Raw genomic sequence first — 16,913 nt, 5'->3', positions numbered from 1 at the left:
ACTCGGAGCAGTTAAACCGTTTCCGGATATAAAACTTGAAAACGCTTGGGTTTAGGATCATAAATTTTGTACACAGGTGTAACATGATAAAATACAGGTCAAGTTCGACTTTGAGGCTAGTTGGTCAAAGGTCAACGTCAAGGTCACAATAACACGAAACAGTTAAACGGTTTCCGGATGATAACTTGAGAACGCTTGGGGCTTGGATCATAAAAAATTGAAAGACATGTTAGTTATAACCAGATTTTGAGATCAGTAGGTTACAGGTCAAGGTCACAGTGACCCGGAACATTTAAACGGTTTTCGGACAATAACTTCAGAACGCTTGGGACTAGGATCACGAAACTTAATAGGGAGGCTGGTCATGACAAGCAGATGACCTGTATTGATTTTGAGTTCCAAAGGTCAAAGGTCAGAGTGACTCGGAACATTCAAACCTTTTTCGGACAATAACTTGAGAACGCTTGGGCCGAGGATCTTGAAACTTCATAGGGAGGTTGATCATGACCAGCAGATGACCTCTATTGATTTTGAGGTCAGTAGGTCAAAGATCAAGCAAGTTCAGCTTTGACATTGGCTTAGTTCTGTGACAAGACCATATTGTTGGGGTATTATTCGTCACTCTTGCGACAACTCTAGTTATATATTAGCATTGCAAATATTACCACTTTTCATAGTTTGCTATATCAATTTTAAATATGGTACAAATGATCAATAATTAATTATGTCCTGTTGTCAAACTTCGTCATGAGACATCTAATTATAATGGTTCTATGAAGAGGATTTCCCCTTTCATTTGGGACAGTTTTAGCATGAAAAAAATGTCAAAATGTCATAAATATAAATTTAACTAATGGTTCATAGTTTCAAATTAATTTTAAGGCATATGACAGTTATTTCTATTTGTGCAGTTATAGTCATCTGAAAAGAGACGTCCCAAGTCACAAGCATGAACACACAACACAGATACCGAGCAATGGACTTAGATCACAGAGGCAGAAAAGAAGAAACAGGCAGAAGAAAAGTTTGAATAAGGCGTCCAAGCCAACTGATAACAATTCAGCCGAGAAAAATGTTAATGGATCTTCCAATAAAAGTAATAACGAGGCAACTAAGCAAAATATGAATAAGGAATCCAAGCCAGAAGATATTAAGGTATCTGAGCAAAGTGAGAATTGTAAGGTCTTGTTGTCCACAAATAGAGAAATTATAAGTACAGTAAGTAGTGTTATCTGTGTTTCTCAGTCGCAGCAAGATGAAAATTCAGCAACAGGATCAGAGAATGAATGGTGTACGTCAGCAACTCGAGTTAAGCAATACAAGTTTTCACATGAGGCAAAACATTTAAGTCAGAAAGAAATAATAGAAACAGAAGACTGTAGTGAACACAGTAATAAGTCAATAGAAAATGAAAGAAAAGTTTCTCAACTTCTTCCATTTCTAGAAGATTTATTTGAAAACGATGATTTGTTGTTAGATAGCGAGAGTTCTGATAAAACCGTTGCTACAGAAGTCTTACCATCACTGAACCTTATGACTGACTTTGATCAGGAGCAAAATCTATCTTACCTGAAATTACCAGACCCGTCTATCCATGATACAGAGGAAACATTTCCAAAAGGGTCACACAATGTTCAGAACGGGTGTAGATTATTTCACCGTGAACAATACACATACACAACTGGATATCCCTTTAACACTGTCAGTACAGCGCCTCTTACACGAATCTGCTCTTCAGTCATAACTTCTAGAGAAGATGAAGGATTATCCGAGTATGAATATACTAAAGAAGTCGAAGTAGAGAGGAAACATTTAAACGTCAGGATAAGTTCTTTTGAAAACTATGCATGTTCTGAAAATGAAGAAAAGGACTGTGAAATAAACGAGTACAGTGAGAAACAAGTTCCAGGAAAAGATGAATTCAAAGATGATTGTACAGATAAAAAAGAACAGATGAATCAAGCAAGTGATCGGAAAAATGTCATTTTATATTCTGAACACTATTTGAAAGGTAATGAAAAGAATGACAAAAATGGGGAGTTGCAAGAAAATGATTCGGCAGTTGAACAGATAGGTCTGTGGAATACAGCTGAAAAAGTCAATACTGTTTCAGATGCAGAAAAGGCAGAGATACTCGAGGCAGATGACAGTGAATCCTGTAATTTTGAGGGTAGTTACTTAATAAACTTTGAATCATGCACAAACATTGATGAAATATCCCAGGTAGTGGATCACGATGACCATCAGTTATGTCAAGCAAATATAGAAAGCTTACCGTCTGATAGTGGAGCATCAGGCCATAAGTCAGAAACTCAAAGAAATGGAAACGCAGCTGCAACAAACATATTGTCAAAGGAAACTGGAGCTACTGAAGTTATTGTACATAGTGGAAGTTCTGGACTAGATTCAACAAATAAAGTTGACAAAATATCAGATGCCATTATGTCAGATGATTGTAAAAATGTAGAACAAAAAGTAGAAGAAATTAGTTGCACTGAAAATAAAGGAAATCCTATCCGTTTAAATAATGTGTTACACACAAGTGTCCAAGTAGACGAAATGTTTACATTTGCTAAGGAGGATGTCAAAGAGAAACCTTTTCGAAAAATCTATTCAAGTAAACAAAGAAAATCTTCGTTGAGAAGGAGAAACATTTACAAGAAAGGAGGTAAAAACATGTCTGGAAATCGATTGTGTAAATGCCAGAGGGAATCCTGTAATTGTTTTGAACAAGAAAATGAGAACAGATGTTTAAGTTTTAGTCAAACTGGCAGCACTACACAAGTGGGTGGAACAGTTCCATTTACCAGTATAGACAGTTGTAGTAATTCGCAACAGTCTTATTCTGCCAATGATAATGTTAAGGTAAATGCTAGAAATGAAGAATGTAGTCATCAGCATAAGTCAGCTTCTGATAAAAATGTGTGTGAAAAACATATTAGAGTCATACATTGTTCGGGAACATATGTAAGCCAGGACAGGTTCAAATTAAAACCAAAAGCCCAAAACAGAAAAAGGCATTTCAAAGGACTTGCCAAGAGAAGTAACAAGTCATCAAATGAAAGATCGCTAGATACGCTAGATATGCCGTCAGCCATTAATGATAGGAAAGAAAATGGTAAAAAGAGATATTGCAAAGTTTGTCACAAATTAAATGTTCTGTGCAAAACACATAGGAGAACACAGAATCCCTATCCCAAATATAGAAATTTCACCCGACAGTGTCGCACTAGATTTGAATCAACCAAATCTAGAAATAATCATACAAAGAGAGAAGAAAATAAACTGGGCAAAACGGAAGAAGTAGTATCACTTGTTTGCCAGGACTCTGGGTTTAATTCTGGAAACTTCACTGAATTGGATTTCGAGCCGACAAAGTTCCCCACATTCTGTGGACAAAGCTCTGCAAAACAGATTCATGAGTGCTTACTGAAAGAAATAAAGTCGGAGAAATTAAGTTTTGACTCCTTTCAACAATTAAAAGTATTACAAAATAATATTGAAGATGTAGAACGACAACTTCTTGCAAAAGAAATCTCTAGAGAATTGCATATTGAGCATAGAAATTTCACAATATTTGGATTAGATTCTTACTTTGATAGATTTAATAATGGTCCTCCACCTACAATTCGTGAGCGAATGCAATATGAATGGATTCGACTGGCTTCGTTCCATAATTACACGGGAAATGGAAATGCATTGGCTCTTGCTAGACATGGATTTTACCATGATCACAATGAAGGACCTATGTCCACGAGGTGCTATCTCTGTGAAGCTCGGCGCTCTGACTGGGAGATGCTTGATGACATTTCTGCAGAGCATAGAAGACAATCACCAAATTGCCCTTTCCATGATAACAGGGAGGAAGAAAGTATGAACATTTCAATAACCTGTGGAGACAATAGTGATACCCCAGCTAGATCTTCTCCAAGTAGAGCAGTGACTTCTTCTGTCACTTCATCATCATCTACGAGTACAGTTGCTGCAGCTGTGAGAGAAGTTTCAAGTAGTTTCCAAGGAATTAACATTACCGAGACTCGCGTTGGCAATAGTGTACGTTTACTTTATGTGTACAATTTAATGTATGTTAGTTCAATTAGCGGAGGACAATACTCTTACAGATATCCCGTTTGCTGTTAAATCGCCCCTATTGGATGTACGCAAGTATTGAGTAAACTATATACTGACTAAAGGTTAGGGTTAGGTTTACCATAGATTTAATATCTAATACAATCAATGTGTGCGTACACTCAATGCGGGAGATTTAATGCCGACCTTGGCAGACATGCTAACAGTGTGCATCTTCAGCGAAAATAATTGTTTGAAATCAGTTGACAGTTATTTGTAAATACATAACAATATTAGATAAACAGAAACCATTTTGTCATTTGTTACATGTTTTGCACTAGCCCTGGATTAAATAGAATACGAGTTACATCCAAGCCATTTAGTCACAAATGAAATTAACTTCAGCTTTTTTAAACACAATAATCCAGTGCCTTTTTTGACTTCGTCCTGTTTGTATACTAATGAAAGGCTTCAGAAATGAGTCTTGGTAGAAAATTGCTTTAATTCATGTCAGTTTCGAAACTACTGTAATGCAAACGAATTACAAATTATATGTATTTCTTAAGGGAGGAGAAAGCATTTCACATCAGCCAACAGAAGATCCAGAGAGTAGAGATCGTTCCCTGCTGGCATTGTCTCAGCCGCGTACACAGCGAGCCCTTGGGCGGACAGGGTACTCTTATTCCACTATAATAGCACCAAGAAGAAACAATGTTGCTACAGGTGCTATAAGTAATGGTAAGTACAAAGCACAATTTTCAGCTATCATTAACACGATGAGAAGACTCTGTGGCCATGTGGTTAAGGTTGCTGACTTCTAATCATTTTCTCCTCACCAATGTGGGTTCGAAACCTCCCTTAAGATATAGGGCTTACAGAAGGTCAGTGGTTCTACAAAGCTACTCGCCCATATCTGAAACAATACCCGGAGGGGCACTACGGGTCTTCCTCCATCATCAAAGGATGAAAAGTCGCCATATGACATATGAAATATGTCAATTTAACTCTAACCCAACAAAAGAAAGACACAGCATGAGGAGGAAACACTTACTGAACTATATCACAGAACAAAAAAGAACCGAACAGGTACTAGAAACAAGTACACTCAACTACCTTAGCAACAAGACGAAACAATACCTATAGGTGCAAGAGGTAAGAGGCTATAAGTAAAGGCCGCTCATACTCGACTATCATTAAACGAAGAAGAAACATGTCGCTACATTTGCTAGAACTAATAGTAAGTAAAGGGCAATCTTACTCTAAAATCTTATCACCAAAGGCAAGAAGAATGTATGTTGCTACAGACTCTAGAAGTAATGGTAAATAAAGGGCACTCACTGAACTAAATTAACACCAAGACGAAACAATCCCGCTAATGGTGGTAGAAGTAATAGGTTAAGTATAGGGCACTCATATTCAAGTCTGATGGCAGCAACATGAAAGAAATGTCGCTCCACATTCAAAAGCTGGAAAGTCGCCATATGACCTATATTCGTGTTGGTAAACTCAACAAAAACAAGGGAAGACGGTGCTAGAGGTAATAGTCAGAACAGGCCACTTTTACTCAACTGTTATTGTGTTAACAGCTGTTATTGTATTAACAAAATTGTTAAAAGGTAGAGTAAGTGGTGGGGTGTTTGCAGAAGTGGAAAAAAGCAAAAATGACTATTCAACAGGGAATGCCACCCTCCAAAAACATAGTCTACCTACTCTGCAAATCACAGCAATTACTGTAGAGTTTTAGTTGACCTATCTTGAAAGATATCTTAGTCAGCCATTAGCATTAACTTTGATAACTCGATAAGACATAATTTAATCCACCTATAAATAAATTGCAGAGAATAAATGACAAAAACATCTTGTACATGTTTCAGTTAAATGTATTTTTACGTTAACCGAGATGGATATCTTCATTTTATTTTTCAGATAATACAGTAATTTTTAATCACAAAAGTTGACATTATGAAGACGTAGTTGTTATGGACCGCATTGCATACGTAATTTACAAAAATAAAATATATTCTAAAACTTGTAATGGTTACTGTGGTAAAAGACAATATATATGTCTTTCCATTTGTTCATTTTATTTACAGTTGGCATTGATCCTTTGAACAGTGGCTCCTCGTCTTTAGGTACAGGGAGTCGACTACCAAGTACCCGCCCCTCCTCAATACTAGGTGGCCCAGTGGGAGCCGGTGCTTTTTCAGGTAATTTCATGATCTTCATGATTAGTGTATTGGCTGAATAAGGTGAAGTTTTCGTCAAGTGGTGACATGATGATATTCAGTAACCTATCAATCTTTACAGAAACCTATCAGCCTTTACAAAAACCTACCAATCTTTACTTTTTTGACTGAAAGTATATTTGTTACATTATTTGTATAATCATTATACTCCAAGATAGTATATGGGTGGCTATGTTGGAGTCACGCCTGTCCGTTGGTCCATCCGTCCGTCAATCGTGTACACTTCATGTCCTCTTAACCACTGGAAAGATTTTTATTGATCTGGCATCAGTTGTTAACATCATTAAGGCATGTGAAAAGTCAAACTTAGATTTTGAGGTAAAAGGTCGAATAGATTAACTTATGTCCACCTCAATATTCCATCATCCGCTAGGATAATTTTCATGAAATTTATATCACAAAAACGACAACCCAGATCAATGGGCCGAAAGTCAAAGTCACGATTGGAACTCTTAAGATTAAAAAGCTCTTGTGTCCACTTTATATTGTCTAAAACCACTTGACTGGTGTTCATAAATCTAACATCAGTTATTCAGCTCACCAAGAAGATTTGCAGAGGAACAACCCAGGTCACTAGGTCCAAGGCACATGTCACATTTGAAAGTCGAAGACCAATAAGCTTAAATTCTTGCCGTTCCATATCTGTTTTACCACTCAGAAGACTTTAGCTTAACTCTCAGCCTTGTCTCAGCTTCATAACGTCTAAACTACTTGGATTATTTTCATGTAACTAGGATCAGTCAGTTGCTAACTTAATCAAGACGATGTGCACGGTGTAAGATCAAAGTCATTAAGTCAAATGTCAAGGTCAAACTAAAAGGTCAGAAATCAAATAGCTTAACTTTGTCTTCTCTATATCCTCTTAACCACCGAAAGATTAACATAAAATTGAAATCAATATTTTACCTTGCCAAGAAGACATACAGAGCACACAAATCAGGTCACTAGGTCTTTTAAAGTCAGGGTAACATGTGAAGGTCACAAGTTAAGAAGCTAAATTTCATGACCCCTTTGTCAGCGCCATATCGACTAAACCCCACAGAATATTTTTATAAAACAAGCATCAGTAGTGTACATCATAAAAACGATGCACAGAGTGTAAACACCCATGTCATTGTGTGCAATTCAAAGTCATACTTTAATTTCAATGATCAAATACCTTTAACTTGTCTCAGTTTTATTTTCTTAACTGCTGAAAATGTTTTCATAAATCTAGCATAAACTGTTAACCTTATTCAGACGACATGCAGAATATACAACCCAGTCACTAGGTTAAAGGTCAAGGTCACGCTTTAAGGTGCAATGTCATGATCTCGAAAATCTTTGTTTATTTTGAATTGCTCATTTAACAAGGATTTAGGTGGGCGTATTTTCCATTGTAAATTTCGGCCGTTTTTGACACTGAAAACAAGTTTGAATTTTGGCTTTTTCGTTGAGGTTTGTTATAACACTTTCATGTATCTACCTTTAGCATCGAAGCAACATTTCCAAGAAAAATGTAAAAAATAATCTAAAAGATGCTTTTATCAAAATTGTGATTCTGCTTGTTTTATACTTTTTTTTTAAATTTCACTGATATACATAATTATATTTAAAATCTTGAAAAGATCATACTGCCGCCGCAATGATGTATTGTTTATATCCAACAATGGTGCACTGTTATATATCTAACAATGATGCATTGTTTATATCGTGATCTTACAAAATGCAAGACAGAAATCCCCAATTCCCTCTTCATAACTATAACGGAAGTAAGCATAGATATGGAGAAATTCAGTTAGATATTTTTCTTATATTTTGCACTCTAGGTTAGTAACTGGATACTTTCCAATGCCTATTGCATTTCCTCATGTAAAAGAGATTAAGATAAATACCAAAGATATCTTTTTCTCTTTTCCTGTTAAAGATTTTTCATTCTTGTATTTAGTTACAAAGGAATGATATCACCAATCCCTGACAGTGCTAGTATCTAACAAAAACAAACGACAGATTTATATAGTCTGTTTACTGACATTTCACATTCCAAGTTGACTTTGTAACTATATTTAAACAGAAATAACTGTGTACAGACCAGACTGAAATTACAAAAGGCAAATATTTTTGATAAACAATCGTGATTGAAATCATGTTTATGTTTAAATAGAAATGAAAACATAAATATCTTTCCTTTATTAGATCAGTTTTCATTCTAAATGAAATTTATCTTTGATTCAGGAAGCTTGACATACTGTTTGAAACATTAAAAAATCCTAGTGAAAGTAAATCAAAATACTGATGGAGAAATATTTTATTTTGTTAGGTTTGAGAACAGCTGGCTCAAACACAGGTGCACTAACGTCTGTTTCAAGAGCAACAGAAGGTTTTCAACAAAGCAATGCTACATCAACGTCTACTGAAGCACGGCAAACTAACCCAGCACCTGGTGCTGGAGGAAGAACAGACCCTACAATAACAGTGGTGGTAGATAATCCTAAACATCCAGATTATGTCAATATAGATTCTAGAGTTAGCTCATACCAAGGATGGCCAGATTACCTGGATCAAACTCCGAGACAGATGTCAGAAGCAGGTTTCTTCTATGTTGGTGGGTATCTTTCGTTTAAGAAAAAACTTATGGTTTTGTATCTGTTATCTGGTGAGAGAGACTTAATGTGCAAAATAAGAAAATTACACTTGCATTAATTAGTGAGATAACTTGCCAGATTAAGCTTTTGACATGTAAGGTTGTTGTACTTTCACTGACATACTGGAAACAGTTGTAGCAGAACGTAAAACAAAAGAAACAACCATGAACGTGTATCAGGATATATTTTAGTAACAATAAACTGTCGTGTATTTTACAGGTGTTGCAGATTTCACTCGCTGCTATTGTTGTGGTGGGGGTCTGCGGAACTGGGAACCAGGTAGGTTGCATGATAAGACTTTGTTTCATTCACTTTTTGATGAATAATGTATCTAATACTGTCCGTCTTAGAGCAGAGTAACAAAACAGGATACTTTTCTTTGTCTGTGTCTGTCTCTCTGTCTGTCATGAGACAGATCATGAAATATCTAGAGCAGTAAGTGTGGATATAGACACGTGTCCTTGAAAGTACACTACGTGATATGTTTTTAAAATCCTTTTGTTAGAATAATGTACAATTGAAACAATCATTTGTCTTTCCGTTTTTCAATAATTTAGAGAAAAAACAATTGATATTTTCTGCCTGTTAAATTGATAAAGTGGTGTGAGTATATTCCTCGAAATACACAATCGAATAAAATGTGTAGAAATGGGAAATAATAACTGATATATTACATCTTATAAACCATGGCCAGGGTTACATTACATCTTAATGAATCAAGGCCATGGTCACACCAAATCTAATTGTTCTACGGCCAAGGCTTCATCATGATGAACCATGACCAAGGATACAGTTACATCTTAGAAAATCATGGCCAAAGCTGTACCAACGGCCAATGCTACATCACATCTTAATGAATCATGACCAAGACTACACCAAATCTTAATGTATTATGACGACGGCTGCGTTACATCTTAATGAATCATGGCCAAGGCTGCCCAAAACTTAATATACTATAGCCAAGTCTACATCATATCATGATAAATAACGACGAAGGCTACACCAAATATTATTATACACCATGCGAAATGCTACATTACATCTAAATGAACCTGGCTAAGGTTACATAATATCTAAATGAACTACAGGCTAGGATACATCACGTGTTAATAAACATATCCAACACTACATCCACACTCACTGAACCATGATCGAGAATACATCACATCTTGAGGATCCATGGCAGATCTGAAATAACAGAAGTTGTTTCCGTTTCATACAAACACAAAATAAATAAATTTGTTTGCTCTGCCCCACCTGGAAAATTGACAGATTTTGTTTAATGTTTAAAAGTGTAATATCTTATTCCTTTTCCTTCAGTCATAATTACAGAAATAGTCGTTCGAGTCATGCAAAAACTGTAAGAATTATCTCTACATAACCTCGAATAAAATGTCAATTAAATTTTGCTCTGTAAGTATTTTAACTAGATTTGTATTGACTGTAAGAGAAATTATCAAAGTCACCTTTTCTACCCAACTCTACCCAACTCTAAGATGTCGGGTCAGAACACAGCAAACTATTTTTGAAGGATTTGGTCAGAAACAAAATATCTAGATATTTTTCAAAATTTTTGCTTTATCAAAACAGTTTTTATGTTCCCTTATTTTTCAAATTAACAAAAACTTCCATATCTGTACATACCTAAATATTAGGCAGTTACTTCAATTTGAATTGGGTGTTCTGGCTATAATTCCGTTAGTCACAATAGTAAAAATAGTTACGATAATGTGTCAGATACTGTTTTGTATTCTCAACGATTCATGTTTAACAGGTGATGATCCCATGTTGGAACATACAAGATGGTTCCCGCGTTGTGAATATGTCAACAAATTGAAAGGAGAGAGATATGTGGCTGCAGTACAGAGACGGCATCAAGAACATGTAAGTTTAGAAGTAGTGCATTTCTTGTGCTGTAGAAATAACGCGAATCAGATTGGAGGGATTGGACGATACGTCTTAATCCAAATATATTGAAATAAAAGTTTTTAAATTGTGTTATTTTTTCTTTTGGCAATGCAGAAGGATTTTAAATGAAACACATTACTTTGTTGGCTTAAACCTTATTCGAGTTGAAAGGAAATATTGTTTAAAAAAGTCCTCTGGATAGGTTACACACGCAAACCTGCAATATGTCAGTGGGATACTTAATTAGGTTATTGTTAAAATTTAGGAATTTTAAAATGTTTAAGATGATTTTAGGTCTGCAGGGTAGTAAAAAACTGAAATTTATACAACACTCAAATGTTTAAGTGAGAGTTTCTATACCTTTATTAGTAATGGCTTTTCAATAGAGAACCACCCATAACCCAACAATGGAGAAGCCTGGCTTGAAAGAATATTTAGTTATATTAAGAGGGATATTGTTCAGAAAATAAAAACTTTCAATCCATACAAATACGGATTTGTTATTGGCTGTTAACTGACAACTTTCTCCTGTTTATCAAAGATGACGGACAAATGACTTCAGACATACTGACAGTATTTTGCAGAATATTTATAGTCATTAAAATTCATGCGCTCTATGTTTAAAACAGTTCAGAACATTTTGCAAATTTCACTTGTTTTGCAGATGGCTGAGCAACAACGACAACAAATAGAGATTGCACAGAGACGAGATGGTATGTGGTATTATTTATTTTAAATAGATACTCCAAGAGTATATTGAACCGTGTAGTCCAATTTTGAAATTATTGTTTCATTTCTCCTCTTGATAGTGAAACAATTTGAGCTTTTTACTTATGAAACAATTTAGGAGCATTTAAGAAAATATGTTCGCATCTTACATATTGCAAAATAAGAGAATATTTCTTAAGTTAAGGATAACATGGTGCAATAGCCATATTTCATATCTTGTAACTGGATGGTAATATTTAAATAAAATTTGGTCACTTTAAAGATGTTTCACCGAGAGATTTTTTAAATTTTATCATTTTGGGGGGGGGGGGGGGGGGGGGGGATAATCGGTATAGAAGTTAACATTGATCCCTATGGGAAATATATAATTTCTTTGATTATGAGAATCTGAACTTGAGTTTCGAGAAAATTTTGCGGTAGAAAGCTGCATTATATGATTCTGATACAGATATCAAGAAGAAATCTAAAATTCCCCGTAGGAAAAAGGAGAAAAATATTATTTTCTAGTTTTCAGGGAAGATAACTCATGAAAAACCAAAATTATCAGGGGAGGTAATCTAAAAGAAATTTTTGAGAACTTCTGTCGCTATATAACTTGTCAATATGCACCAGATTTCTATCGTTTTGCATTTTCAAAGCTTACATTATCAAGTTGTATGTACGCTTTAGGTGAAATTGAGGCCTATTACGGGTAGTCATCCTTAAGTGAAGTCACAAAATGTCGAAGTTCAGTTCCAAATGGTTTTGATCAATGTCAATAGATTAATGGCAACAATATGTGTTGATATTGTAGAGAATCGTAATCCTCCTGATCCAATGACAACTGAAGCTGCCGCTGTTATGCGGGAGATGGGCTACTCTGTAGATCGAACAAAAGAGGCGATCTTAGCTGTTAGACGACAAACAGGTTTGTCTTACATTTCTTGCATTTAAAGCATTTTAATCATTGAGTGTATCAATATGATGAAATATAAAAGTAAGCAAAAAGGCAAATGTGCTATTATTTGATACTCTTGTTCGTAATTGTTATCTACAGATTCTTTTAAATTGTGGTTATTAAAAAGATGACTGCGAATTCAGTAACTAAGGGATAGATTATTATGTCTCCCGCCAAAAATTTGTGCGGAGACATATTGTTTTGGTGCGGTCCGTCTGTCTGCCACAAAGTGTGTCCACGCAACTCGTCTGACACCATACGACGGATTTACACAAAACTTCTGCCAAACATAGTTGTGCGTGTCATCAGCATGTTGCATTTCAGAGATTTTCAAATGAGATGGCCCTTGATTTGTCGTAATTTACATTGTCCACAAATCTATTCCAAGTCGTTGTGCATATCATCGGCATGCTCTGGGATAATGATTTTCAGTGGGGTTATGACCATTGATTTGTCGATTTCTGTGATGTATGTGTTACTTCTCCTTTACCGTGAACTCTTGAAAAACAATCTCTAGTTCAAAGATGAGCACAAGATATGTTTACAGGTTTATGTTGTTTCTGACTACAGGATCATCAATGGTCACTACCCAACAAGTTCTAACCTGGTTACTGGACGATGAAGAGAGGAGATTAACTGGTAATTCAAGCAATACAGGTAAGTTACTGTATAACTTTTGACACTGTATGGAATGACTGGTCCTAGCTGCAAGGACTTGATGAATTAAAATCTTCTAACGGAGCATTTAGAATCTTTGAGCATCATAATCATTTTGATGTAGACTGCTCTGTGACGCCGTCTTGATATATTTAAATGGAGGGCATTGGCCCAATGGTAATATTTGCTGACTGAGTCACTATTATTGGTTTAAATCTAACTGTGATCAAATACTTCTTATGGGAGTAAACTATTCAGCAGGCTGATATTAATTCACTGTTTATAAACAGATATCAAGTTAAAGCTGGAAAGTCATTTGCCCTAAATTGTAATACTAAGTTTGGATTGAACCCAACAAAACACAAACAACACATATTTTCAAATGAGAAAAGTTGGCAACTTGGATGTATTTCAGAACTTTTGAAATGCATACATTGTAAATAAAATTAGGCAGTCCATTATATTTTCATCACTGAATTTTCTTATTATATATTTTTAAATATAACAGTTAATTTAAACTCAACATTGAAGAAAACAAGTTAGTCATAACATGATAACACGATTATCTTTAAGTGTATTTTTTTTAAATTTCAGAATTAGGCATTCGACCTCCACCTACTTCTACAGCAACTTCTTTAGTAGGAACTAGCACTCCTTCCTCTGTTGTAAATACAGGAACCAGTATCCCATCTTCAATTGTACACACAGGAACCAGTATAGGAACTTCTATTGTGAACACGACTTCAAGCATATCTACTGCAACCACCATAGTCAGTGCTGGTACCGCTACATCTACTGTGAGTTCATCATCAGCTTCTATTGCAGCCGAGGTCCAACAGTCTGCCACTTCAGCTTCTGTTACAGCAGGAGGAAACTCATCGGCATCTCAGAACCATCATACTGGTTCAGGAAATAGTTCCAGCTCTAATTCAGCTAGTAGAACAAGCATAGAGAAGCAGTCTGGAGCATCAGGTGATGCCAGTGAGGAGTCAAAGTCCACAGCCAAAGAAGGTATGTCATTTATCAGGAGTTTCAATTATAAATTTTAATCTGTAGTTCTTAACAATTGATAATTTTGAAAATCATTCTAAATATTATTCAAAACACATAACTTTTTCAGAAGTATAAAAAGGATGATTGAAGTTGAATGACTATTGTCGAAGACAGTTGTTACCCTAAGATAATTATAGAAATGTTATTTTCTTCTTTTTGCTATTGTCGTACATTACTAAAAACATTTTAAACTAGTGTATTACATACTGGATACAAGAATTTTTTAACGAAAGTAAAACGCGTGACAAGTTGTATTAATTTGGGAAAATGGTCTGTCTCAGATGCAGCTACTGCAAAAACTACCAAGAAGAAGAATGCAAAGAAAAAGGCAAAAAATAAAGCTGGGGCAAAATCCGAGACAAACGGTGCTACAGGCGGAGATTTCGGTATGCTTATATAACTGTTCCCTGCAGATAAAAATACTAGGCCACTTCATCATATTAAAGAAAATAACTATGAAAATAGCATATGAAAAGTCTTAACATTTAATTATTGATGGAAATACATAAGTTTGCCACTTTACAAATTTTAGGTTTATTTGATATTTCATACTATATTTTTAATTTTTCTAGATGCAAAATCACTGAAGGCAGAAAATGAAAAGTTAAGAGAAATGCAGACTTGCAAAATATGTATGGAGCGGGCAGTCAACACGACCTTATTGCCGTGTGGTCATTTAGTATGCTGTGATACCTGTGCAGCACGACTACAGAGATGTCCTATATGCAGAAAGAGGATTAAGGGAACAGTGAAGACATTCATGTCCTGAAGAAGAGAAACGAGAATATGTGTTCACCATTACATGTGTCTCGTCTGACAATATGACCTAAATAACTGAGTCTGGAAAGTTTTCAAATACCATTTCTACTTTCTAGATTTTAACAGCAGAAAGCGCAGCTCCTCGGACATGTTCTGGCCAATTTTGGAATGGATATTATTTAAATGAATAAATAGGAAATAATTTTCATCTATGGAACTCTTGATACAAGTCAAAGCATATGCCAAGAAAAAACTGGATCTCAATGAGAGTTTCTATATCATTGAGTTCGGTACCCTAATGGTAGAGCGTCCGCTTCGAGCGCGGGAGGTCGTGGGTTCGGTCCCTGGCCGCGTCATACCAAAGACGTAAAAAATGGTACTAGTAGCTTCCTCGCTTGGCGCTCAGCATTAAGATGATAGTACTAGGACTGGTCAGCCCGGTGTCAGTATTATGTGACTGGGTGGGGTATCATGTCACGTGTCTTCGGCGAGATATTCCAGTGAGGCAGCACTATAAAGTTGGGCAGTGTGCTCACTGCTACAAGTAGACACCGTCGTTTATATGACTGAAAAAATGTTGAAAAAGACGTTTAACCCGAACACACACACACGCATGCACGCACGCACGCACGCACGCACGCACGCACACTCATTCACTTAATCCCATCTGCTGTTTGATCCACCTAATCCATAACAGGTTTTTCATAAATTTCAGCTTTATTTGGCAAGACCAGGATATAAAATACACATCGTTCTAAAGTTCTTTGAAGGTGGGGGTAGGATCTTTGAAAAATGGCGTCTTTAAATATGTCACTTTTATTTCTACAATGTAATTTTCCCACTGCAAAAATCAGGCAAAGTCACAATTTCGAAAAATTTATTATAATAATTGAAATTGTATAAAATGATCTTTGCATGGAAAGGCTGTTTTCATGCTAGCTTAAATATTCTGGAAGTTTTATAGCAATCCATTCACAAAAAAAGTATGAAAAAGTTCAATTTTTGATATATTACAGTATTTACAATGGAAGAAACTCCATTAAAATAGAAAAAGTGGAAACTCCACAGGTCGCTCAACACAACAAAAACGAAAATAATGCAGGCTCGGTTTGATTGAGCCTGTTCATGGACGGTAGTGGAAATGCTTGCTACCGTCCACGCCCTCTAGCCCCGGGTTGAGCAGAACTCAACATTTACATATGCTAAAAGTACAAAAAAAAAAAAAAAACAATTTAAAGACATCCGCAGATGTGTTCATACGACGGTGCACATGGAACCTTTTATGTAGTCACTTTTATGTTGTGCATGCTATATTTCTGTGTTTTAATACTGACCTCTAGGTGTCTAATACTAAAATACTGTGATAGTAATATGTGACATTAAATACTGTGATAATACTTAAAACTAAATTATCTGTGATACATTTGATTTAAAGGTTTAATATGCAATTTATTGTTAAAACAAATACATGACTTTCTGTGTCATGCCGCCAATAACAGGGACCACAATGGAAATAAGGGGAACTTTTGTATCTCTTTTTGTGTTATCCCTGGTATTGGTGTGCATTTCATGGTTTAGAATATATGTATGATTGTATTAGTCTGCTTGCCACCATATTGTTGTTATATATCATGCATCTGTTTTATTGCCATGTTTTATAATTGATATGTGTACACTTTTACTAAATAAAATCTATCTATCTATCTATCTAGTTGTAATTGCTCAGTCATGTTGTGTAATGTCCTGACCAATTAAATTATAACTCTTACAGCAAAGTAATTCTCACCCTTTTAGAAAACTTTACCTTTATTTTATAAAAAAAATAAGATAATTATTTAAAACTGAGTAACAGAAATGACAAGTATTTTTTTAATCATGCTGATCTTTTTATCTTAGTAACAAAATAAAACCAGAACAAATATGATTATAGTA

At 35.4% G+C, this 16,913-nt stretch overlaps 1 protein-coding gene across 1 annotated transcript; it reads left to right on the top strand.

Annotated features, from left to right (window-relative positions):
- Positions 1-909: 909 nt before the first annotated feature.
- LOC123551900 (uncharacterized) lies at positions 910-16,684 on the top strand (the record flags this gene model as incomplete). Its single annotated transcript, XM_053533450.1, is given in 12 exon segments — positions 910-4,053; positions 4,635-4,806; positions 6,162-6,275; positions 8,614-8,898; positions 9,158-9,217; positions 10,713-10,822; positions 11,511-11,559; positions 12,369-12,482; positions 13,083-13,169; positions 13,764-14,180; positions 14,504-14,608; positions 14,795-16,684. Coding segments are annotated over 12 exon segments (4,854 nt in total), but the record flags the coding sequence as incomplete, so codon positions are not given.
- Positions 16,685-16,913: the final 229 nt, after the last annotated feature.

This window comes from Mercenaria mercenaria, unplaced genomic scaffold, assembly GCF_021730395.1.
Source record: "Mercenaria mercenaria strain notata unplaced genomic scaffold, MADL_Memer_1 contig_2784, whole genome shotgun sequence".
NCBI lineage: Eukaryota > Metazoa > Mollusca > Bivalvia > Venerida > Veneridae > Mercenaria > Mercenaria mercenaria.
The sequence above is the reverse complement of the archived record's forward strand: the minus strand, read 5'-3'. Positions and strand labels throughout refer to the sequence as shown.